The sequence below is a fragment of the Cyanistes caeruleus genome, chromosome 7, assembly GCF_971803275.1.
Source record: "Cyanistes caeruleus chromosome 7, bCyaCae1.hap1.1, whole genome shotgun sequence".
Taxonomy (NCBI): Eukaryota; Metazoa; Chordata; class Aves; order Passeriformes; family Paridae; genus Cyanistes; species Cyanistes caeruleus.
In genome coordinates this window covers 4,579,845-4,605,938 of record NC_141707.1, presented here as the reverse complement: position 1 = coordinate 4,605,938, position 26,094 = coordinate 4,579,845, and the positions used below count along the sequence as shown (strand labels likewise).

The window sequence follows — 26,094 nt, the reverse complement described above, 5'->3', positions numbered from 1 at the left end:
CTCTGAAGGGACGAACTGCTCTCTCCTCAATTACAAATCTCTCGTTCAGGGCTTCCACAGCAATAACATGTCAACAATCTCCTTGTGCTGCCAGAGGCAGATGTGACCCCTTCACTGTGAAACAGTTGCTGAGCTGTGTCTCTGTGAGAATCCCTAAAGCTCCCCCTGAGTGCGAAAGGACTTTGTATTAAAAGCATCTTCCCCAAAACAGTTCAGACTGAGGGAACCTTCTGAGAGATACAAGGGAGGAAAAAAGCCACCAGTGAAGAGCATGATGCATTTGAAGGGAGGGTTGCATCAGAAGCACCTTCTCCTTCAGAGAAGGGAGCTCACTTGAGCCCACAGCGTTGTTTTGCTATTAAAAAAGGCGCTTGCAGTTAAGCGGTGAGGAGAACTGATTTTTTTTATTTTCAGTTTACTATTTCTGGGTGGGGTTGATGGATGTTTTGGACAGAAGAGGCTGAAAGGAGGCTTTGTGAACCAGGATGATTAAAACAGTCGTCTTGAGCTGAGTTTGTCTACTGTGAAAAGAAGTGGAGGAGACTCCAACCAATCCATCAGCAATCCACCGCCGGCAGACGCAGGCACTGATTAGACACGACAGCTTGGCAACAGGTTTGAAATCAAAGTGCAGTAAAACCAGCCTGGCTGTCTGTGTGTGCTTGGAAAAGCTGCCCAGGAGCTACAAGGATCCTGAAGATTTTCAGCTTTTCCAACTCCAAGAGACAGCAGGTGAACACCAGTGGCTTTGGTGGCACTCCCAAGGAGGATAAAGAAGATCCTGGTAGAAAAACAAAGGATGCTTAAACCTCTCAGTCTGGGAACATGATGGATTTGGAGGATTCTTCGATGTGGTATGTAGGGACCTGGAACTGCTGGGCCAAGGGTTGCACTCCATCATCTTGGAGGGCTTTTCCACCTTTACCCATTCCATGAATCCGTGACATTTGAGATGCAAAGCGCAGCCCAAAGGCAGGGTGTGTATTCCCAGCTATCCAAAGAGACCATGCAAGAGCAAAGAGCAAGGACCTGCTGCCTTCCCTGCAAAATGCTTGGACTTTCCAGGGCCACCACACATCCCAAACCACTTGCCCTCTGCTGATAATGCATAGAATGAGACTCCTAAGCTGTATCAACCCATATTGTTCACTGCAAAATATTCTTCCACCCTGAAGGAAAAGGACCTAGTGATCACTCTGAGATCTAAACAATGTGACAGACTTAGCTGGGTATTCTATAGTTATATATAGAATAGATATATTTATATATATATATATATATATAAATATTATATATAATATATATTTATATATATAGAGAGAATATATATATATATTTATATATAGATATAGAATATATTCTATATATTCACAGCTTCTATAGTGAAAAATAAATAAATTGCTATTGCTGATGTGATCTGGCAATTAAAGTATCTTCCATCTGACAAACACCGGTCAGCTCCCACCAGCAGTCAGAAGGAGCTCTATGGAATTCCTGAGCATTTGTTTTTTAGCTCCTGGATGAGATGAGAATGGATGGAGCACTGAGAACTGCTGGGTGAGACCCTAAATTGCATCTTGGTGGGCATCTGATCCCAGTCCCTGCAAGCTGAGTGCCAGCAGTCCCAGCAATCCTGATGATTGCTTCTGGTCTGTCATTTGGGAATGGCTTCTGAGGGATACAACAACCTGGCAGCCAACCTTCAATCCTGCCTGGATGCTTGGGAAAAAAAGCTGCAGCTCCCTCAGAGATCAAGTGGGCAGCAGCCCCTTAACAGGAACTGGTCTATGAGCTACCACCACATGTCTAATTAATGACCCTGCCGGTCGCAGCTGGAAGAGCTGAGCTGGGGGTGATTAATTAAATTAGCTGGCAGAGGAAATTACAGTGGAAAAGCCAAAGTTTGATTGCCTCATAATTAACCACAGTGCAAATAATATCTGCATCTATAACTTCCAGCGATGAGATCAGAAGCCAATTGAATTTGGCACTGATTGAAGCTGTAAATATCCTGTGGTGAAAAATGATAGGTTTGTTCTGAAGGGAAAACTTACAGAAATGGACATCCAGCGGATGCAGGAGGGGAGCAGGGGACAGGGAGGAAAGAGCACTGGAATTAGATCTTGATCTCAGCTGATTTCTGCAGCGATAAGAGGACTCAACGTGAAACAGGGAGAAATATTTTACAATCTGAACGCTGTGAGATTCCTTTCCAGAGATTTGGTGAATCTGGAAAGCAAAGGCCACTGAGATCATTCCATCCCTTGCCTTGCTCCACACCCTAGGGGTGGGAATCACCGCTTTCCTTGGGAAAAGACTGCACAGCTGAAGAAATAACCAGTCCAAACCCCTCCTCCCTCTCCCTACATCCTCCATCCCCTACTCCTGCTCTTAGGAGCATTTTTTTGGAACTACAAGAGCCCATTTTTCCAAGGAGATCACCTCCAAATGCCTGCAAACCCCTCCATCCCCCTCTAAATCATTATCATTTCATTAACCCCCTTAAGCATCTCCTGCTACTCACTGAAGACTCGAAATATTTCTTACCATTCTTCTCCAAAATTCTCTATTTTGGCAAGTTATGGTCAAAACATGTACCCTCCTCAATCCTGAATCATGCTGGATTACTGTGAGTCTTATCCCTCTTCCACTGCTGGTGAGTTCTGGCTTAAAGAACGCTCAGATTTTTTAACTGTGGCCTGAAATGCAACCCCTCAAATCCCCAAATGAGCCAAGATTTATTTCCAGCTTCTCAAACTGCTATCCACTGTACTCTTTCACAAAGAGCATGAGCCAGAAAATATTTAATTTTCATTTTTTTAAAGCAGTTAAACCAATTTTCCTGAGTGTTGAGTAAAGTGCACTATATACATATATAAAACAGTACTTCATATTTTGTGGATTTGAATTTATTGTTATACATGATCTTGAATTTGTCAAGGATATTATATATATGCTTGATAAATTCTTGATAAATGTGCTCAATAGAATATATACTTGACCATATTATATTGATAAATATGTTTCTCCAAAGGGAATTCACTTTGTGTGGATCAGAATCATTCCATGAACAAAATTTGTGCCTTCTCCTGCTCCACACCAAAAACACTCCTGTGGATATTGGCACCTACTTGGCCATCAAAACCTCTTCATCAGGGCACCCCTGGTACAAAAAAAATTACAATTCCACAAAAAAGTATCAGCACAAATATTTAATTGTGAACACACAAGTCCTGCTCTGCTTCGCCACTTCTTTCTGAAAATCTAGGGAATCATAAAACCAGCTCATTTTTTATGCTACTTTATTACTCCTGGCTGACAACACAATTTTTTGGGGTGTCCTGAGAGCCTTCCCCGTAAGCTGGGCTGGTTCCTGAGTGTCCCATTATGGCAGTGAGATAGTCTGGCTGTAAAAAATACAAACCAAACCTCTCCTCTCCAGGATGCCAAATGCATTTTCCATTTACAAAATAGCACACTTGATGTTGGAGGCTATTTTCCTTCTATTTCTGAGGCATCCCATGTCCTCCTCTGCCTCTTATTCCACATCTTAGCACACACATTGGTATCAAACGAGCTGTGTGACTCCACAAAAATGTAAATGTGGCAAGAAACACCAGCTAAAAATCCGCTTTGGACATGCATCAGTTTAAGGAGTTCCAAAACTTTGTCAGAAGAACCATTCTCATCTCTCACTTCACTTGGAGAATTTCTCATCACACATCCCTAAACCTTGTCTGCTCCATCACACCTCCCTTCCAAACACCCCAAGACCCCTTGTAAAACACACCATGTTCTTAAAAAAACATTTAAAAATGGTGGTGACTGATTTTTAACAAACAAAACTCTGCATTTTAAAGGGTCCTTTGGTTGCTGAGTTTATCCAGCCTCCAAATAAATTTTGTGTAATGGTGTCCACAGCTGAAACCACAGCTGGGAGCACCTACACCAACCCAAACTGGAGTTCCACCACTCAAAATTGCAATTGCAGCAGTATTTCAAATAATAACATTTATTTTAAAAACCATTTAAAATAATAGTATAGTTTTAAATAATTGTATTTTAACTTTTCTCTTTGATCAGAAGCCTGAATGCGAAAGGTGAACCCATAGAAATTCAGGAATCTATTTCTGATAGTGGCCAAAGCAGATCTGGTCTGGAAAGGCTCAGGAGCACACACATGTCACTAGCAAAGGATTAGAGCTGCCAATTTTGGCTTCTTGAGATTAAAAAGTAAAAAAATCAACTTCTGAATATCATCTTTTCCTAAGACACCCTTCAGTTTTAGCACACAGTGACACAACCCTGTTCTTTCCACTCATAGAGGGCTCTTAGAAGCATTCCTGGGGCTGTGATTTAATTGTGTGAGCACCTCGGTTTCCCAAGCCTGGCTGGTACTGTAGAGACAAGTGAAAATACAATAAAAACATCCCTTTGGAAATTCTGACCTGGATGAAACCAGGGAAATGTAAATCTTTTGGAGGAAAAGCTAAGTTAGCAGGAAGATTTCTAGGCCATGACATAATCATCTGTTCAGCATGAAGGCTTTTTGAAGCTCGGCCCATGCACACCTTTTGAGGTTCACCAATTACCAAGACACTTCTTGCTCCCCAAATTCTTACACAAAAAAATGCCTCAGCGACAGGACTTTGCTCTGTCTGCACAATCTGGTTAATAGGCACAGGGAGGGATTTAATCTCCCTCCAATTCCTGCCTCCCACCCCTCACCTGTGCTCCCCTCAGCACATTCCCACTCGCTGTTTAATTACTTGAGAGCCGCTCTGATTTCTTCTGGTCACGCGTTTCTGCTGGGGCTTCGCTGCTGTCCCCCACTCCAGCACCCACCCATGGAAAAATCCAGCTGGAAGAGCATTATCCCAGATGAACAGAGAATATTTGAGAGCTGTGGGGAACCTGCATTTGGGCTGCTGTGTATATCAAGTTTCAGTCCAGTCAAAAGCCGGCACCATCTTTTCACTGCTGCCCTTTTCATTTAGTTATCTTACTGAAGTCTTATCTCCCCAGTCCCTTGCCATAGGCTACCAGCTTCCTGCAGAGCCAGAAACAAAGCTTAGTCTTAAACAAAGGGGGGAAAAAAGGGAAAAAAGCACAAAAGAAAGTTGGTCACAGTTACTGTTAGGGAGCCCTGCGGGTTCTGTAGCCAGGACCAAAGCGAGGGGATGCTGCTGCTTCTGTGCCTCGTGTCACCGGCCAGCAAAGCCACCAGGAGCACGGAGAGGCACTGCCTGCCTTCAAAGCCTTCCCACCACTGCCTTCAGCCACGCTCTGCTGTCCCAGCAGCTGAAAAAGATCCTGAAACGGGCAAAAAGCACAGGAGGAACACAACCACCATCACTGGTGACAAGAGCTTGTGGTCTACAACCTTCCTGTGACATCCCACCCAAGGAAAAGAGAATCCTGGGGACCACCTCCCACCCTGTCCTCAGATTCAACCACAATCACTTTGTGTATCTCTTTATCAGCAGAAGGAATTTATACAGCAAAGCTCCCCCAGCACAAACCAGGAAAAAACTGGCTTTTCAGCCACTTCCAGGAAGCAATTTGAATTGTGTTTGGTTTAAACTGCCTGGGGGAGATTTCGTGTACAGAGAGGCAGATGTGACCTCGGGGCAGGAGGAATGAAAGGAACAGGTTAAACGTCAACTACACAGAAAAGCTGCAAATAAAAAGAAAATATTTTGCATAAGATTTCTTTCTAACAGAATAGGTATTTTTCAATCTGCTGGGTGTTTCCCCAAGTGCTTGACTCACAGTACTTCCCAAAATACTCACAGATGAGCCTTTGGATCTGATCTGAGCACCTCATAATAGCCGATGGTTGGCATTAGGCATTTTTTAACTCAATGGCTTTATTTTGGCTTTTTTATTATTATTACAAGTTTTAGCCTCGCAAACAGCTGAATTTCGAGAACAAATCAGTGTCCATTGCTTTTCCTTTTGGAAATAACTGATGAATTACTGGTGAAAGAACACCTTGGTAAAGCTGCCCAATGCTTTAGACAGCAAACTTCATTTTCCAGTTGCTTTTAGCTTGCTGTATTTAAGATGAAACTCCCCATGTGTATTCCTCAGGTGCTGTGCAGTAGCAGATATGTGCACCCACACACGTGGCATGCAATTTAATTCCAGTGTTAATGATACCAAGGAATTTTGTGAGGAAAAACGAACCCACAGTGGTTTCCATCTGACTCCTTTTCAGTGATCCTGGCCTTTGGCCATCAGCCTGATGCAAGCCGTGCTTCCCCTCAAGTTTAAATTCACCATTCATTTTTTTCCCATATGAAATTAAAATTTTGTTCTAATTTGCCCTTCCATTTCTCTGTTGTAGTTCCAAACTGGCCCAAGCAGTTTCTAATAAACACAGCAATGGTTTTCTCTCTGTTAGTGAGCTCTGAGTTGACCTTTTCAAGAAGGTTTTGGCCAAGCAGATGAGAAGTCCACTGAAAACACATTGGCCTTCAAATCTCTCTAGCTCTGCTAGGTGTTTGGGAGGGAACTAAATACAAAAAGAGAAATAACCAGTCTGTATCTTAATCAGAAGTTAAGTTTGAAGCCAAGGTTTTGAGACCTTCAGAACAGGCACTCACCCACCCACCAGATGGGTTCTTATTCCAGCAAACAAACAAACAAAAAGTCTCTTTTTCTGCTGCTTTTTATCAACTTATGAACACTCTTTTCCCCAAAAAGTCCTCCTTGTTTGAGTCCTGAACTCGAATCCTAGATTTCTACAAGTTTAACAGCTTCTTTTTCTAGGGAATTTCAGCCTAACTTGGTACTTTTCAGCGTGGCAGCCAAATCCACAGAGAAGGAGAACCCAAATTTGTCAAGAATCTCACCAGAATAAAGGAGCTGACTGTGCCTCCAGGGGACACCATCCCCTGCCCCAGGTTGCTCCAAGCCCTGTCCAGCCTGGCCTTAGACACTTCCAGGGATTCAATGAAGTGATTTAGATTGAAAAGAAGAACAGCACTGTGGCCTTTTAATAAATGCTTTCACAATCTCCAGAAGGAGACAGAAGCACTTCCTTTGCAGGTTTCTCTTTCACCACCACCGAGGAAAATAACGATTTCAATAATTATTGCAAACCAGGCTCCTGTTTACCAAGAGTCTGAGCTTTTATCAGAGGCAGCTTTGCACACAAGAAAGGTGCAGCTGAGCCGGGGAGCATTTCATCTAAAGCACTCATTAACTTGGACAAGCGGGGTCGAGGGTGTTGTGGTTGTTTTGTTTTGATTTTTAATCATCCAGGCATCTCCCAGGCTGCCGCACAGGCACCGGTGTTCCACCGGATCAGCTCCTGGGTGAGAAGGGCTGCCAAGCAGCTGCAAGGACAATAAAATACGATATTACAACTCCTACCACCACCTTTCATCTTTGGAGTATTGCATTGGAGCTTCCAGGGTCTCCAAAAGGCTGAAGTCTGACCAGCTGATGTTCCACTCGCCTCACTCAGCTCTTCCCGTCAGATGCATTTCCTGGAAGCTACTGGTGAGTGACAATTTCATTTTTTTTTGCTTCAATTTAATTGCAAACCAACACAATGTGGGAGCACACGAAGGGTTCGCTCCTCCAGCTGTATCCTGGAGTTTACTGGCAGCAGTGAATCAGTCTCTTTATTTATGTCTGCGTTTGAGAACGCGATGCCGCCGTAACTAATAATTTATCCATTTTCCTCATTAACTCCATGAAATATCTGCTGTCCAAAACAGAGCTAATAGAACTCCAGCTCGCTGGGAGTCGTGCTGCTCAGCAGAGTTCAGCCACCAGGAAGAGCAGGAGCGAGTTTTTATTGATCCCTTCCCAAAGTCCAACTGGAAACCTTAAGCCAAAGCTGGAGTCAAACCTGAGCAGCTGCTGGGCCGGCAGCAGCCCAGCTGTCTAAACTTTATTGGCAGCAAATGTCATTCTTGCACACGAGCTGCCTGCCTGCAAGAGCCAAAGGCACATCTTGGGCTATCACATCCCATCACGCTCCCCGACGAGATGTGAAAACCGGAATGGGAAACGTCAACAGAGTCCGGCCGCGGCGAGGAGCGGGGCATGGCCGCTGACAAGCGCGCCGCTGTGACAGAGATGGGCTTGGAGTTGCAATTAGTGGCACTGTCATTTTCGGGCGCTCCTGCCAATTAATTAAGCCTGTCAAATGGAAAAACAGCGGCATTCACATGATAATTTATATCGGGAGAGACTGGCCCGGCGAAGCCGCCGCTGCCGCCAACAAAATCCCCTCCGAGCGCTTCAGGAAAAAAAAAAAATAATAAAAAAAATATATAAAGAAGTGGAAAGGGGAGGGGGGGGGGGAAAGAAAGAAAGAAAGTTAAACTGTCCTTGTTATAATTGTTAACTCTGATCGCTCAAGTAGAAGACGGGCTGATTAAAACTCCAAACGAGCCCCCAGCTCGCTTAAATCTCAGAGTCCGGAATGATAGAATCAGAGGAGTTTATTCATACCATTAAGCCCCAGAGAACTTAATTGAAAGAAGAGCATAGCCTGGACCTTGACAAGCGGGAGGTCACAGTAATTGCTGCCGGACATATTTAACATTAAGATAATCAGGCCATTAATTACCCTTTGGATCATTAAATCAGCCAGTTGCAAAATGAAATTTCTGCCTCTATTACTCACTTGAGAGACCACAGGGGTGGCTTTTAATTTATCAGTGAGCTTGAGATACAAAGGACCAGGCTTGGGGAGGAAGGAAAAGGGGGAGAAAGGAGGGGGTTTGCTTCAGCAGAGGCAGGAATATCAATCCGCCATGCTTGGTGATCGTGGCAAATTAACTAGGTAAGATAACCTCAGCTTCTAAAGGCAGAAGCTGGGGGTATGTAAATAGATGAGGGCAGACAGGGAGATCAGAGCCTGCACACCACTTAGCAGGATAATAAAGGAAATCATCCTTGATTATCAGTGCTAATTTGGACACTGCCGGTAGCTTGTTATGCGTGTTCTGAGTAGCATTTAATTAATTCAATTGCTTGTTAATGAGGGAAGTGACATGTGGGGAGCAGATGCCACCCAACTGCAGATGGGTTCTGGTCAGCCCTTCACAATAAAATCTTTTCTTTTCTTTTTTTTTTTTTTTTAGTAATTTATTTTTAAAAACCCCCTTCCCCTGGAAGGGGAAAGGTGTCAGGCGTGGAGGAGCACTGAAAAGGCACAAAACACTGACCTCATCAGGCCAAGATCCGCCACGGAGCCGGAGCTGATGAGCACGGACAGAGGTACCCCTGGCTCCCCCAGGCCTATTCATTCCTTCTGCCAGGAATCTGGGAGCAGCAGCACCACAAACTGATGGCCAAAAGGAGCAAGGGCTGAGGGAGAGATGGAACACAGCAGCTCTGCAAGATCCAGGATGCAAGAGCTCTCTTTATTTATGATGAAGGATTAATTATTTTTACAAAGAAAAGGATTAATGTTTTCATGGAAGGCATGGTGTAATATTTTTCATCCAAGTCACTCCCCAGTGAGGAGCTTGGCATCACGGCCGCTCTCCTCGGGGCAGCGCAAGCCAGGCTTTGGTGCAGGACTGTAAAACTCAGCTCAATACAGTGCAGCTGTGTAATGTTATCCCTGACACCATTAAACTGAGTTCATTAGTGAGCAAGGATCAAACCAGATCTTCCCTTGGAAGGTGAGAGTCAATTCCCGACACTGCCAGCTCCCAGCTCGCGCCTGCTCAGCCCGGGCTGGATTCTCCTGTAACCTTTGGTACCCAGAACAAACAGAGACTGCTGAGCAAACAGACCTGAGCACAACTGCCGCTCGTGCTCCAAGCCCCACTAAAAGAGCTTAAAATTCACGGTTTTAATGGAGTCAGACATTCCAGCTGTTTGTGAATATTCTCCAAGAGATGATGCAATGGTGGAGCCCGATCTGTGTGTAGCTAACACAGATACCTGGCCCTGTTTGAGCAGCACAACAGGAAGCGTGGCTGGGATGGTCCCTGGGTATGACCCTGCCTTCCCTCGGCTTTGCCGACAACTTCCAGCTGCTGGAGGTGGCACATCCATCCCAACACTCCCAGGGAGACGGAGATGGAGTCCTTGGGAGCTCAGGGAAGGAGGGAGCAGATAACCATCCCCCCTGGAGAGGGATGGGGGCAGCTTGTCTCCTTTGGAAAAGGCCAACACCACATCGGGAAGTCAATGGTGGCAAGTGAGTCTGCAAACCAGAAGCCACATGAGCGTGAGGAGAAAGCAAAACGAGTGAGGCATGTCCAGAAAAAGCTAAATATCTGGTAGGAGTGCAAAAGGCAAAGAATTCCCAAGCTGGCATCCCCACATCTCCAACATTCCTCCATGGAGCTGCTCAGCCCCACAGGGCTCCTCCAGTGCTGCAGCACTCCAAAGCAGCGTTGTGAGAATGTGCTTAAACAGTATCAATAGCAATTAGAGGGAAAATCCTGATCCCATCCCCAGCCCCAGTTAATTGTCGCAACATTGATTTACTCTAATTTGACTTCTCACTCCAAATTAAACCCGCATTACCCAAGGAGGGACCGCAGGCAAGCTCCCCCCGCTCGCCCCCTCCCCTGCAAGACAATAAATTTAATATTGAATACACTTGGAAAAAAAAACCTGGCAGTTGTTGCAGGATCCATACTGAAAGATCTTTTTCCTTTTCTCACTCTTTTTCTTTTTTTTTCTTCCTGCGAGTAATTAAAAGATGCTTTTCTTGACTAATGATTCCCCTGTTTAGGAATGGGAAGTCGATACTCCTTCACCAGCAGTCAGCTTCAATTTGTCACAGGCCTCCCGAAGTTTGAGCGGCGTTCTCGGGGCTGCTGGCAATTGCTGGAACCAATTACCAGCTCTCCAGAGCTGACCTAATCAGGGACCCACGGACACGGCAGCTCGGGGCCCAGCTGGTCCCTGTTCCCTTCCACACTCCAGTGTTTGCCTGGGTTTGGGTTTTCCGACGCTTCCCCAACTTTTCATGCTCACTGGAGCCGCTGTTTATTCCTCCTTCCTCCCCAAAATCCCAGCAACACCCTCAGCTTTGCCTTGTGCCGCTTCCTTGGGGATCCCACCACGCCTGTGCTCCCCAAACCTTCCAGTTCAGGGCCAGGGGCCATCCTGGCTGTTGCTTTTCACTTACAGGGGCACTGAACGACCTGGAGATCTGCCTGAAGAGTTCCAGGATGCTTTGGGTTGGAATGGGCCTTAATGTCCATCTCATCCCACCCCCTGCCATGGGACACCTTCCACCAGACCAGGTTGCTTGTCCCTCCCTCCTGCCATGACCTGGAATTTATTAATATTAATATATATTAATTAATATTAGAGGACATACCCAGGCAATATATCCCTGGGCAATGCAGGAGGGATAATGCCTTCTGCTAAAGGCTTTGAATTTTACATACCCTCCAAGCTCAGAACCTTTCTGGCCTTCAAAATAGGTGTCCAGGTTTATCTTTGCCCATGATTTGCTTGGATGATGAATTTGAAGTGCATTTGGTGGGCTAGAAAAGGATGGCAGTGGTTTAATGTGGTTTAATCACAGAATATCCTGAGCTGGAAGGGATCAAGGTCATGGAGTCCAACCCCATGCCCTGCCCAGACACCCCAATAACCCCACCCTGGGCATCCCTGGGAGCCCCTGGAGCTCTGGCAGCCTCAGGGCTGTGCCCATTCCCTGGGGAGCCTGGGCAGTGCCAGCACCTCTGGGGGAAGAAGCTTTCCCTAAATCCAGCCTGAGCCAGCCCTGACACAGCTCCAGCCGCTCCCTTGGATGCTGTTCCTGGACACAGACAGGAGATGGGAGCTGTCCCTCATGGGGAAAGTGCAGGCCATGTTACAGTCTTGAATTTGATAATATCTTATTTTTGAGTGTACAAAATTACTAAAGGGAAGCTATACTCACAGCCTGGCGTAGCTCTGGTTTCAGAAATACTGGTGATATTCTTCTGGATAAGATTCCTTAATCACACCATGACCTGGAGTAGCCATTTGGCAATTCCTCCTGTCAAAAACCATCTCCATGGATCCCTCCACCTTTTCCTCTACTCCACAGAAACACACAGGATGGCACTGCAAGTATACAGTGATCAGTGCCAACCTCTCCCAGGCTGTAGGGACTGCTTCAAAAGCCACATCAAGACTTTCAGGTTCATTTTAGTCCCGTCTGTGAACACTCCTTGAGCCTCCCAGCCCAACAATTCAGCATTTGTGGAGCAGCTCATTACCTTTTTTGGGGGTTTTTTGTGTCTCTAGAAATCTGTGAGCTTCCACTAATGGCTTCATCTCCAATAGAAAGACACAACATGAAAAGGTGAAACCCATGATCCTCTCTGAAAGTGTCCATTAAGGGCCCATCACAGAATCACATTCCCAGAGTGGTTTGGGCTGGAAGGGACCTTCAGGACCACCTTGTTCCACCCCCTGCCATGGCAGGGACACCTTCCACTGTCCCAGGCTGCTCCAAGCCCTGTCCAGCCTGGCCTTGGGCACTTCCAGGGATCCAGGGACAGCCCCAGCTGCTCTGTGCACCCTGTGCCAGGGCCTGCCCACCCTGCCAGGGAAGGATTTCTGCGAAAGCAGAACCTCTACCTGAATAACTTAAATTTATTTTCTCACCACAGCTTGGACAGAAGGATTGTGATGCTGGCAGAGACCAAAGGGAAGCACAGAAGGAGGCGCACACTGGGAAAAAGCAGAACTTTCTGGTGTTTACATGAAAAATTGCATTTCAGTCCCTGCTGCAAAGAGCAGAGGAATGGGAACAGCAAAGCAAGATTGCAATTGCTTTGTGGGAAAATTTCCACATCATCCTAATTCTACTTTTTCTAGCACCTCTTCTATCACATAAGCGTGAACCTGGACACAGAGCTAGAAAATCCTATTTATAAAATGAATCTTTTTGTCCAAAAATGCTGCAGTGCAGGAGAGAAAGTGCAGTGATATCAGTGACAATCAGAATCAGCTGAATATAACCATAAAGATGCACAGAAACAAAGTGGGAAAATTAAAATAAGCCCTGAGCATGAAACACTAAGAGAAAAAAGTTGATTTTCTAGAAGCAAAATTCAATCCCAAATGCATTATTAATTGAAATGGATGGTGCTCTTTTCATCACAGTCACATGGATTTTAGATTTTTCATGATGTTTATTATGTGAGTACTGAAATAATGTGATTTTTCTTTTTTTTTTTTTTTTAATAGAATTCCAATTGAGTGCAAGCATTTTCCTTTCAGGTGTTTACAACTATTGCTCCATCTCACCTCAGCAGTAAGGAGCAACATATATTTGTGAGGTGCAAGAATAGAAAATCTCAGTATTAAAGTGATAGTAATGACTGAAAATTCATTTCAATCTACTTGATGAAATCACAGTGTGTAATAATACACAGGTATAGAGCAGACATCCCATTTCTGCCTGAACAAAACCTCTCTTTGGGGCTCTTGGAGCACTTTTAAATGTACAACCATTCATCTAAGTAGCCTGATTAATGTAGTGGCTTCATTCTCGAAGATGAACCAAAGGTGGCACCACAAATTCATTTTTCAGGGCTAACGAAATAATGCAATAAGAAACAGTTGACTTTCTTACACACAACAGCACAAACCCAGCCCTCTGCTGCAGGAGGTGGCCCAGGCATCATGATCTTTCCACCTGATCCAAAACTGGAAAAAGTATTCTCAAAACATCTGTCTTTGACCTCAGTTGGATTAATTAAGCATAAAACCCCCTAGTTTTAGGTAGAACACCACATCACAGGAAGATTTTCAGTGTGTGGCTCTTTGAGAGGCAGGTGAAACACTATTCTCAAAGGAAATACCCCCCCAGCAAGTCATGGTTTCACATAAATCACACACAGAAAAGTAACCAAGTCAATGACGAGCAGGACTTTGAACACCCTGAGCAGAACCAAAGACCTGACAGCCAGGTACAAATTCCCAAGTGAGCCTGAACCCCTGCAGGGAGATTATTAATGACAAACTGATAGTCCAAGAGGCAGGAACTTTGTGGCCCACTGAGACAAAGGAGGACACGACAGGATAGTTTAGATGGAGGAAGAAGAAGGTTTCCATCTCCCACTGAACACAAAACTGCAGAGCTGCTGAGGAAACCTTCCCAATGGCAAGAAAGTAACGAAGTCACTCAACTTTTGCCATCCCCCCACCCTGACACACGCAGTTCCTGGGCTATAGTGAGGATATAAATAATGATTTTTCCACAAGGGGGAATTGAAAAGCGGCAGCGTCACGCGCCGGGCGAGGCGGAGAGAGCAAAAACCCACCTGGTGGAGTCTGAGGAAGGCTTGACGTGGCCCTGGCTGTTCTCCTCCCACACACTGTTGGCCAGCTCGTTGCCAATGGCTGACATCACCTTGATGAGCTCGATGGGCCAATCGTCCAGGTCCAGGGAGCGCACCCGCGACAGGTGCGTGCCGAGGTTGCGGTGGATTCCTGAGCATTCGATGCAGATGAGGGCTCCCAGGTTGAGGCTGGCCCAGTCGGGGTCTGCAATCAGGACACAGCAATTAGGAGAAGGGAACACCCAACAGAACCTTCCAGCTGGTGTCTGTGCCTGAAGGTTTTGGCTCTGGGGGTGGGTCTTGGCCTAAAGCGCAGCTGGGAGGTCTTTCAGGGTCAGTGGAGATGCCAACCCTTCGAAGAAAACATCGTGGAGTAAAGAAAAATAAAATGTGGTGTCTCAAAAGATGTACCCCTCCATCCTCAGTCAAAACACACTATGAATTAGGAGGGAAATGTGAAACAAAATAGATAGAAGCATGGTAATGGGTAAAGGATGATGAAAGCCCCTCCTTGGGAATGCAGAGCTGCTCCAAGGAGAGAAAAAAATAGAGCCTAGAAACAATTATCTCGTGCTAACTACCTCTGCTCCCTTAATAACCAGCTACACCATCAGCTACGTGTGCCTCTTCCATCTGACTCTTCTCCCATCTCCAAAATCAGGGAGATAAACACCAAGATGGAAATGTCCCACTTGGAACAGCCCCAGTTCCAGGGCACGAGCCAGAAGGATCCCACCCACCCCCAAAAAGGGTGAGACTGGAGCAAACCTGATCACAAGATGGGAAATTCCATTTCCCAACATGGTTCAAAGCTCTTTAGCCACTGCTCTGTGTAATTTAAATCTAGATTTGTATGGACTGCCTTCTCTCCAACAAACATTCACCTTAACAAATGCAACTGAGCACACACAAGAGGAATTTTTGTTGGTTTTTTCTAACCCCTTGCTGTCAGATCTTTTCTTCACACCTTACTCTGTGCATCCCAAAGAAATACCCCAAATGCCAAGCAGGAAAATGGGGATTAATTAAGAGGGCAGGCAATTCTTACTTCTATCTAAACAAATTTTGGAGGTGACAGAAAAATGCATTTCCAGTGTTTCTACTATTCTGAAAAATTCATCCCAAGACTCGTCTTGACTTTGTGTAACCCACAGTTGAAAAGCTGTTTCTGGCAGCCAAAATATGAGGAAACAAAACTTTTCCTAGTTCTTTGTCATGCCATGTTTGGACAAAAAATAGGAAAGCTCATAATTTTAATTGTGAAGTCCCTCATTTCACTGAAGGCATTGACTGACATTTTTCATTCAGTCCACTGAAATCTAAAAATGCAACCAAGAAGAAAAATCCCCCATCTTATTTCACTTGAGCAGAAAAACACATCTTTTGCTTAAAAGTGCTTGTCCATACCAAGTCTTATATTATACATAATTTAATAGTTACATTAAATATACACAGCATTTCAGATCTCCAAAAAATCAGGTGAGATAAAACTCCTGCTATGCTTTCCAAGATTTTGGTACAATAACTACAACAAAATCCTTTAATTCCCTAGTTCTTTAGATATCTCCATTGTTGTTTTGCCACTGGAGGAACCAGCGGTGTATCTGAAACAAAATACACAAAGAAACCCCCAAAATTGCCATTTGTTGGTATAAATTTGAACACAGCAAGTATAAAATTGGGATGTGCAAACTGTGACTTGGATGAAACCCCTGACCTGCTAAGGCTGGGGTTATCCTGACAAAAATCAAAAGTGCAATGAGCTGTAAGAGGCATGAACTCAGAATGAAGCAAGAGAAGGGAATACCAACTTACATTATTTCAATTATTCTGACAGAACTGGTGTTAAGGACCTTTCCAAACACCTCTCCACTTGGAGCACGTGCAGTGCATCTTGTACTGAAAAAATTCTTTATATATTCACCTGCTTCAGGGCATCACAGACTGGTTTGGGTTGGAAGAGCCTCTCAGTTACCAGCACTGCTACGACTGAAGGAGTCCCCCAAAACAACAAGCAGGAAGTTCCATGAAATCTTACCAAGATGTTATTTTCATTTTCAACAATCTGACAACACACAGCTGAGTGGGAAAGTGGCAAATGAGGAAAGGCAAGAGCTGAGCTCGTTATGGAAATGAAAATTGTTATCACCAATTCACACCACAAGTGGTTAAAAGCTGTAATTATTCAAGGTTGGGGTTTTTTTTGCTTTTAAGATGATACAAACCCAGCTCCCTTTTCCTGCTGGTGGTGAGAGTAGTTCTGAATTGGAGGATGCTCACAAGCACGTGGCAGGTGTGGACATCTAGGTTTGATGGTAAAAGGAAGAAAAAGCCCACTCTAATGCAGATAGAGGTGCTTTACTTAAAATTGGTCAAATAAAAAATGAGCTTTTTAGCACTACTGAATATATCCAGATTACAATTTTCAGCTGTTCATATTCTGAAAAACACTTGGCTCACTCCTTCCCTGAAAAACTCTTCCCCACTTTGACTCACACCTCAATCAGCTTCACCATTTGGAGGTGAAAATCCTCTTAGGAGAATAACCCCTCCCCACTCTCTCCTTCATCCCTTTGGATCCAAGGAGGCTGATGAAAGGCTGAACCTTCCTGAGGTCAGCAGCTGTAAGATATCCCTGGGCTGAGCAGGGGGAATTGCTGGAAGGAGGAGCAGAAGAGCCAGGGAAGGAAGAAGCAGGGGTGAAGGCATCTCGAGCTGCAGCAGAAGAGAGAGAAAAGTTTGCAACTCTCCTATTCTTTGTGAGTTTTTTTTTCTATTCTGCATGAAAAATTTAATTCTATGATGGGTAGGACAAGATTGCCCAAATTTATGTCTCAGTGTTTGGTTTTCAAATACAAAATACACCAGAGTCAGTGATCAGACTCCTAGACAGGAAAACTCAGGATGAGAATCCATGTTTTTAAACCCTCCCTATTTTATTCTACAACACCAAAGACCTGATATTCCATGTTCTGCAGAAATCTTGAAGTGACTCATATTTATCCTCTGGCAGAGCCAAAATCCAAAAATTGAGCTGTTTGCCTAAACAATTGAATCACCTTGGGAGGCTTCTTCAGACAAAGCCAGCACTGGGACTCGCTGCTTTGGGAAAAGGCAGCACCAGTTTCCTTTTGAACCATGAAATCAGATCTTGGGCACAAACTCCAGCTCCTAAAGAGCACCTTGCCTCTTCTCTCACTCAGGGATGGGAATGTTAGAAGGAGAATATTGGATAATTTTAGCTGGAGGCTGCCAAAGGGCCGGGATTCTGGCAGCACGCAGTTGGATTAACATCCAACAAGGCAGAATTCCCCGATGAAACAGAAGTGCTGCATCGAGTGCTCAAAAGGCAAAGAGCTCCAGAAAGAGGAGGAATGAGACTTCTGAAGTGCAAGATTGATGGCTCCTGAACAGAGCTGAGGGATGGCAACATCTCACACTCCTGTGCTCCCAAACATCTGGCTCTGTGGAGATGTGAACAATGTGAGAGCTCCACGGTGTGGAGTGCTGGGGTTTGTGATGTTAAGAGCTTCAGGGTAAGGACCTGGCAAGGCAGGAAGGGAGGCAAGGGAATAAAATAAAGCAAAGCCCAGCAGAAAAATCAGCAGGCTGAGGTTCACCTCCTCTGTGTATGTGTGTTCACATTTTAAGATCCATCGCTTTGGAAATATCTCACATTTTTTTCCAAAGGAATGACAGTGGCCTTAAAATCAGGAAGGTCAAATAGCAAGAGGAGTCAAAGAGGGTTTAAATCATCTCTGAGAATACAAACAAGTCCAGCTGAGAGTCCAGAATCATCCCCCCTTAAAAGCTACATGACAGAGTGTTGCCAAAATGGGCTGTCCCACTCTGCCCTCTCCCAGAACATGTTCCTGGCACATCCCTGCTGCTGGCACCACGCACGGGGGCCAGCTTGACCCATGAGCAATCTGGCTGAAAACCAGATTGGTTTGGGGGGGAGAAAAAAACCCCAAAAAGCAAAAATAAAAAGAGTGCTGCTTTCTTGCGTAAGTGTTTTCCTGATTAAACATCCAGCCTGGCTGCATAAATCCTGGGATATGTGCATGGCTGGGGAGAGAAACACAAGCCTTGGGCATAGTGTGGAGTCTGGGCAGAACTGAGATGGATCAGAAGGATGTTGTGGAAGTTGTCTGCATCTTACAGATATATAATATAACCCCTCATAAATGTGTATCTATAAAAATAGAATATATTTGTGTATTTTATAAATCTGTATCTAGTTAGCAAGGCTAGGAAAATGCCACCCACAGTGGAGCAGGACTCAGCACCACTCCCACCGTGGGCAGCTCAGAGGCAGCAGTGAGTACTTCAAATGAGCTAAATATCCATGTAGGTCATTCCCAGACCCCCTCCTCCTCACCCACAGCACACCACCCTTCCTGCCTTCCTCCTGAGCTGCATCAAAGCTTTGGGGGAAATCTCAATGACTGCCAGGTCACTATGAAAGCACACTAATAAATAAGACTCGCTTTGGGCTCCAGGTGCTAAAATACTGCTCAAACCAAGCTTTTCCCTGGCTTAGCACGTGCTGAATCACTTAGAGTGAAAGCAGAGACCAAATTATTGGTGCAGAAGCACCTGCACTTGTGTACAAATGTTCTTTTTACACTGGGGTGTCATAATGGCTTAGACCAGGAGCCAAAATCCCAAGCAGCCAATCTTTAAAGATAAAATTCACACCTGAAGAAAAATAAATGAATATTTTTTCCATTTTAAGCATGTGTAAAAATTGCAAGGAAAGTTCTGACTTCCAAATATCAAAGAAATAAAAATGCACAAGTTCTCAGTCCTTCAGCTCCTACAACTAATTGCTTTAGAGCAAGAGAACTTCCTTTCTGTGGCTTTGTTGCAAACCCCTGGAACTAAAAAGCACCAGAATAATGGCCTCAGTCGGGGTTAGTGAGGTGAAGCACAGCTCAAAGTATTCCTGAGAACACTCTTCTGAACACTAAGTATATGTTTTAAAAAATAAAAAAGAAAGGGGGAAAGAAACACAAAGGGGAAGGAAAAAAAAATAAAAAAATCTGAAATCAGTTTTCTAGTATCCAGATATAATGAGCAATGACTTTGGTTTCCTCTGACAAGCAAGCCTAAAAAAACCAAACCCTAAAAACAGCAATCAAGCTCTGGCTCTTTGAAAATATTACCATGGCATGTGTGCCCTCACCATGGAAAACAGGAGGGAAATGGAAGGGACTGATGTCAAACAGCAAACTTTCTGCCTTTTCTTTGAAGGGAAGTACAGAAATGCTGACATTCAACGTGGAACAACGAGGGGAAAAAAATTAGGATGCACTTGATGTGGCAGATATTGAGCATGAATTAAGCAAACTCCTTGAGGAAGCAGACATGTGCCAGAGGGATGTCCCAGCAGGGAGGCCAGGGCTGGTGTTCCCCCAGTGCTGGCCAAGGAGAAGAGGTCAGAGCAGGAGTCAGCTGGCTGTACTCACTCTGTGCCTCGCAGTCCACGCAGTGGGAGTTGCCTCTGATGTTCCTGATGGACTGCAGGGCCATGGCCTCGTTCTGGCTCGTCAGGCGCGACTGCGGGGAGCCAAAGACATCAATGAGCAGCAAGAACCCAAAAAACCCAAATGACACAACTGTCAGCTGAATGAACAGCAAACCCCAAAGCTCAGCCCAAGGTCAAATCAATATGGTCAAGGAACCTCAAGTCTTGATTTGCCTCTCAAGGAACAGCAATCCTTTGGCTTTTGGGGTCTCCAGCCTGGATTCTGACAGAGGGAAATCGAGCTTGAGAATGAACCCTGCTCCTCCCAAAAGCAGCAGCCACACTGGAGGTTTGCTTCTTGAGATAAATGAGACAAGAATATTATTTTACAAGATCAATTTCTTTTATTGATGTGTGTGCTTGTGCTAATGAAGACTAAGGGATGGTTTGCAGAAGTGGCTGGAACTTTTTCATCATCCAAAGGTCAGATTTCACCTGTTTAAATGCTCCCCATGATGACCTGCCCATGACCTCTGCTTGGGGAGACTCTCCTGATGTCCTGATGCACTTCTGCTCTACCCAACTAAACTGCCCTGAGGGCTCCCTGAGGTGTGATTTAAGCAGGACTTGTGGATGTCCATGACACAACTTCCATGGGACACCTGCTAAACCTGTCCAGCCAACTGCCCTTCACTGCTCCAGCCAGTTCTTCTGACATGCCTTGAGAACCCAGGGAGAAAATCCTCTCTGAGCCATTGCCCAGCCACTCTTTAACCTTTTGTATTTATCTTTTTATGTAGGTGTTAATGTACAAACTTCCCCTTCTGTGCTCTGATAACACACACATATCAGAATGTGTGAACCCATGCAGAGCAAGAAACATGTAAGCTGTGATTTTCCTCCATCTCAGGAATATATTTTGGAAATAAACCCATTTTTTAACACAAAATGGGAAGTAAATTGTGTTATGATGATGGTAATTACTGGTGTTTGATCTCCTCTGGCACACCAGGGCAATGAAAGCAGGCATTCATTTAAAAATATGAGTCTCTTCCTTGCAGTATAAAATCATGAAAGACAACTGTTAGGTGGGTAATATTAAAGGATCTACAGTTCTGGACAATTATTGGCCATTTCTCTCCCTCAATCACCACTCAGCACCTTGCTCTCTCCTGTGAAGTGTTTACAGACACCTGCACTCATGACAGAAATTCTCCCAAAAATGAGCATTGGTTGAAGATATCTCAGATTTTAAACATTTGTTTTGACAAGAAAGGTGAGCAAATTCCTTCTGTCATCAAAGGAAAGCATTCCAAGGGGGAAAGCTGCTCCTCCCAGACCATGTTCTTCCTTCAGAAAGCTCCAACCCTGCTCAGCTGTGGGGGTAACGCACACACACACCTCGAGGAGCTTAAAATGCACAATTTGCTGTCATCCTAATGATCACCTCTCCCATGGCTTGTGGCCACTGTGACTCTGTGCTCCATACCTTGTTCTTGCTGCTCTCACAGGACTGTAAACTGGCCAGGATCTGGCTCTCTATGGCTTGGACCCATGCGTCCCTCTCTTCGTAAGTGGTTGCTTCAAAGTGCCAAGTCTGGCCCGTGAGAGAGACGATGATAAACTCAAAGTTTTCTTCTTGCTCTGGGGGGAAAAAAAAAATAAAGAAATGCAATAGGAAGAAAAGATTAAGTTAAGGATAGTGAAAAGTAGCTGAAACAACCTTGGTTGCAGAGAACTTCAGTTACACAATGGTTTTAAGCTGAAGGAGGGCAGGGTTAGGTGGGATATTGGGGATAAATTGTTCCCTGGCAGGGTGGGCAAGCCCTGGCACAGGGTGTCCAGAGCAGCTGGGGCTGTCCCTGGATCCTTGGAAGTGTCCCAGGCCAGGTTAGACAGGGCTTGGAGCAGCCTGGGATAGTGGAAGGTGTCCCTGTCCATGGCAGGGGGTGGAACTGGATGATCTTGAAGGTCCCTTCCAATCCAAACAGTTCTGGGATTGTGCAAATCCTGTAAGTGCAGGTCTGGACACAAGGTTTGAGGCTGGATCCTGCCCTGTGCAGTGCACCAGGAAACAACCAGGATCCACTGCTTTTTCTCTTCAAATTCTGTGCAGATAAAGCACTGGTTTGGGTAAATCCCTGTGTTTGTGAGTTTGGAATTGAGCCTGTAATCAAACATAAAACGGCCAACAAACATAATTGAAATTTAAACCTGAGATGCTAAAAGCTGCATAATGTAAAAATCAAAGGGTGCCACAAAATAAAAGGTGAACAAACCACAAGGAGCTGACAATAGAGAAAATGTAACAATTTACCCTCTTCTTTCAACCAGTTTTTACAAGCACAGATATACTAAAGCAGATGTGGACATTTTCTCTTCTACATCATAAATACTGGGATAATACTACTAATAATAATAATACTGGGCTATAATACAGGATTAAAATCAGTTCAACCTATTCAACATCCACATCCGACATGGGAGATGAGAAAATGATCTGACAAGCCAGGAGAGAGGGTCAGTGAAATATCCTTAGGGCTACTGGAGGATAAGGACAAGTATTCAGGCCAGAGAAGCAGCACATGGAAATAGCAGCAGAACTGAAATAAATGGACACACACACCCCACCTACACATGGGACACCAATGCCAAATTAAAAAAAATCAAGGAAGCTGAAACAGAGAAAGTGCAATTGGGAAGGGCTGGCATGAAGCATGAAAGGAAAAGAATAGAGCACAAAATTCTGGGGAACATCAGCCATAACGAGCTTCAGAAAGAACATTTTGTCCGATAATGAGTTATTATATATTCAGAGCCATGACACTACTGTGTTCCCTCATCATCCATAAACATGCAAAGATCAGGGATGAATCCAGCACCAGATTTAAGGACAGCACTGCTGCCTGCTGGCAGTTGTGTTCCCAAGCTGTGGGACAAGGGGTTTTCTTGGATAAGCTCCATGTCAGCAAGGCCAGCGCCTGCACCGCTCCAGGGATGCCTCAAAAACAGGAGTGACTTGGCACCTTGAGGTGGGGATAAATATGGAGCTGAAGGCTGTTTTCAAGTGCAGGAAGGCACCTGATATAGAACAGGGTATGGGATAAGTGGGAAAAGAAATCATGGAACATCTAGAATTAGAAGGGATCCAGAAGGATCAAAGTCCAATCCCTGGCCCTGCCCAGACACCCCAATAACCCCACCCTGTGCATCCCTGGGAGCCCCTGGAGCTCTGGCAGCCTTGGGGCCGTGCCCATTCCCTGGGGAGCCTGGGCAGTGCCAGCACCTCTGGGGGAAGAAGCTTTCCCTGATCTCCAACCCAAACCCCCCTGACACAGCTCCATGTCGTTCACTTGGGTCAAAGATGAATGATGCAACTGCACAGCTGCAACTGTTCCATTTTAGCAACACTGTGTTCCAAACAGGCAGGTACAAACATCACCCAAAACACCGTGAATAAATCATGGACAAAGCCTCATTTGTCAAGGAGAGCTTTCAGGGATTCATGAGGAAGATCTAAGAGGAACTACTCCACAATAAATGAAGTTTACATTCAGTCCTGTGCACTGTCTCCTGTAGGACAATGCAGTTAAGGTCTCTGCAGCACCACTGAATCCTCTGATCTCTTTAATAAAGCTGATAACACATGCATGGAGCTGGTTTGCCCAGGAGAAATAAGCCCAGGAGAGCTGCAGCACATTTTCAGGTGGGGCTGGAAGGATATTTTGAGGTCTAGAGAAGAAAAGTGAGCTGGGGAAGGGTCTGGAGCCCCAGGAGAGGCTGAGGGAGCTGGAAAGGGGCTCAGCCTGGAGCAAAGGAGGCTCAGGGGGAATTTCTGACTCTGCACAACTCCCTGCCAGGAGGGGACAGCCGAAGGGTCGGGCTCTGCTCCCAGGAACAGGGACAGGAGGAGAGGGAACGGCCTCAGGCTGGGCCAGGGGAGGCTCAGGTTGGACACCAGGAGGAATTTCTCCATGGAAAGGGGGGGTCAGGTATTGAAGAGGCTGCCAGGCAGGTTTGGAGTGCCCATCCCTGGAGGGCCTTAAAAGATTTGTAAATGTGACTCCTGGGGACACGGATTAGTGGTCAATGTGGCAGTGCTGGATTAACTGCTGCACTTGATGGTCTTGTAGGCCTTTTCTAATAATTCTAACCTTAATAATTCCATGATTCTATATCCACTGAAGCTTCAGATTTACTCCCCAAAAAGCTGTGCTGGTTGAAGACATCTTCCCTAATTTTTTTCTGCTTAAACACACCAATATTTTTTTTTCCCTCAAGCTCAACTGTGAAACAAAGCAGCAGTGCCTGCTCCACATCACCTCCAGGGCAATTCCTTCAGAAGACAAGGAACAAACCTGTTCCTGTACGTCCTTAAGCACAGCATGCAGGAACAGGAAAATCCAGGCGGGAGGATGAAGTTGTTCACTTTTACTCTTCAGTCAAATTATAGGTTGTGCTATTTAAATCCCTGTGAGCCCAATCACAAAATTTTATTAAACAGTTTTCCATGTTTAACAGTTATTCATGGAAAGGTCCACTATAATAGTATTTTAGCACCATCAACCTGTCGAAATCAACCTGCCCAATTACTCCAAACTACATTAATAACACCGGATATTACACTAATTGTGTCCAGTTTCTATGCAGACGAGGTCTCGTGGGGCTAATTTTGCATCCTCAGGGGCAAGCAACTCAGCCATCAGCCTGATTTCACCAGGAATCCCTCCTCATTACACAAGTCCAGGCTGTCAAACTTTTTTTTTTTTTTTTTTAAGAAAAAAAGGTTAATGGGCCAATCAGTCATCAATTATTTCCTGGAAGGGCAGCAGAGGAAGGGTTAAAGTGTGAAGAACCAGCTGCCACTGACTTCCATTTGGTAGTTATTATCAACAGGAGATGTCTAAAATGCTGTTGTTGTTTGCTTTGCTTGTTTTTTTTTTTGAAGAGGGAAGGGTGGCTGGGATGGGAAATAAACCAAAACTGTGACATTGTGATGATATGGAAGGAAAAGAACAAGAGATTTTTTTTTTCTTTTAGTAGAAGCTGGCATGGAATCAGTGAATTTTAGGGTGCCCAGCTGTGGCTGCCCCATCCTTGGAAATGTTCCAGGCCAGGTTGGACGGCGTTTGGAGCAACCTGGGATAGTGGAAGGTGTCCCTGCCATGGCAGGGGGTGGAATGGGATGGGCTTTAAGGTCCCTTCCAACCATTCTGGGATTCCAGGGACACTCTTCTCACCATCATCTTTCCATAGTCAACTGCATTTAACCCAAGTTCATGTTTATTCTGCTCTGCCAAAAAAACAGACACTGCCACAGCCCACCCACTTCTGGAAAACAAAGAGATAAAATTTCTTAGGAGCAATGGATTGTGGAAGAAAAAACAAATGTTCAGGGCAGGGCCTCACTGCCTTTCTCCATCCCACGTGTTTGTGATGTGGGACTGAGATCAGGTTTAGAAAACCACACTGAAAATTACCACAGGATACAATTAGTCCGTAACTTGTTCCAGAGAACTCCATTTTAAGTCTGTGGAATGCAGGGGAAACACATGTCCAGAAGCACTCACACCTCTTGGTATCGCTCAGGAATGGCTCTAAATAATCTGCACAAATCAGCTTGGTCTCCATTTCCACTCCCCACCTATTTTGCTCTCAATGTTAAGAACTGCATAAATAACCACTGACACTTTGCACCAGTGATGGGCACAGTTCAATCACAAAATCCCAGAAGATCAGGTTGGAAGGGACCTCAAGGATCACCTGGTCCAACCTTTCAGCACAGAAAGTCAATGGGAGGCAAGGGCTCCTTTCTGACCTGCAGAAATCACACCCGTCCTAAAAGTTGGCTTTTAAACAAATAAATATTAAGGTATTTCTAAGAGGCATTTATGATTGCCAGAACCAGGATTAAGATCTTCTGCCTTCCAGGCCAAGCAGGCTGTGTATTTGGATCTCTGCCCAACACAGCTGTCTGATAGCAGAGGCTGCTGCTGCTAATTAACAGTAACTCATCACACGCATCTGGAGGGTGGTGCCACTCACACAGGAAACACTTCCCAGGAACAAGAAGTCAAGTGCAGCACCAAAACCCCCTCGAGGACGTGTTTCAAATGGTCCTGAAGCACCTTCAAGAGCTGAGGTTACTGCCTGAATCCCAGCCAAGCCTGCCTCAAGTAACACCCAGACCTATTTAAGCTCCTTTTTCATCGCCTCCTCCTCCCTCTCCTGAAAATCTCTTCTGCTCAAGCACCATAACCCTTCATCCTTTCAAAAGGAGGAGAGGGAAGAGCTGCTGGGGTGCCCTGGCAAGCAACAGGAGTTGTTTACAACACACAATTTGTT

General features: G+C 45.1%; 1 protein-coding gene and 1 long non-coding RNA gene across 14 annotated transcripts in view; both read right to left on the bottom strand.

Annotated features, from left to right (window-relative positions):
- AGAP1 (ArfGAP with GTPase domain, ankyrin repeat and PH domain 1) overlaps positions 1–26,094 on the bottom strand; it is a 301,042-nt gene that overhangs the window by 16,435 nt on the left and 258,513 nt on the right. For 12 of the 13 annotated variants that reach the window (XM_023930576.2, XM_086898932.1, XM_023930573.2 and 9 more), the window contains 3 exons: positions 21,239–21,393; positions 19,751–19,841; positions 14,262–14,484 (listed from right to left, as the gene is read on the bottom strand). In XM_023930576.2, coding sequence (XP_023786344.1) covers positions 14,262–14,484; positions 19,751–19,841; positions 21,239–21,393 — 469 coding nt within the window. Of the gene's footprint in view, positions 1–5,850; positions 8,158–14,261; positions 14,485–19,750; positions 19,842–21,238; positions 21,394–26,094 lie in introns of those variants that run through there. The other variant, XM_086898931.1, reaches the window with a different exon arrangement.
- Positions 8,770–11,983, bottom strand: LOC147652110 (uncharacterized). Its single transcript, XR_015289634.1, has 3 exons — positions 11,885–11,983; positions 11,385–11,483; positions 8,770–11,265 (listed from the first exon to the last, which is right to left on the bottom strand). It is a non-coding gene; the product is annotated as an uncharacterized LOC147652110 (long non-coding RNA).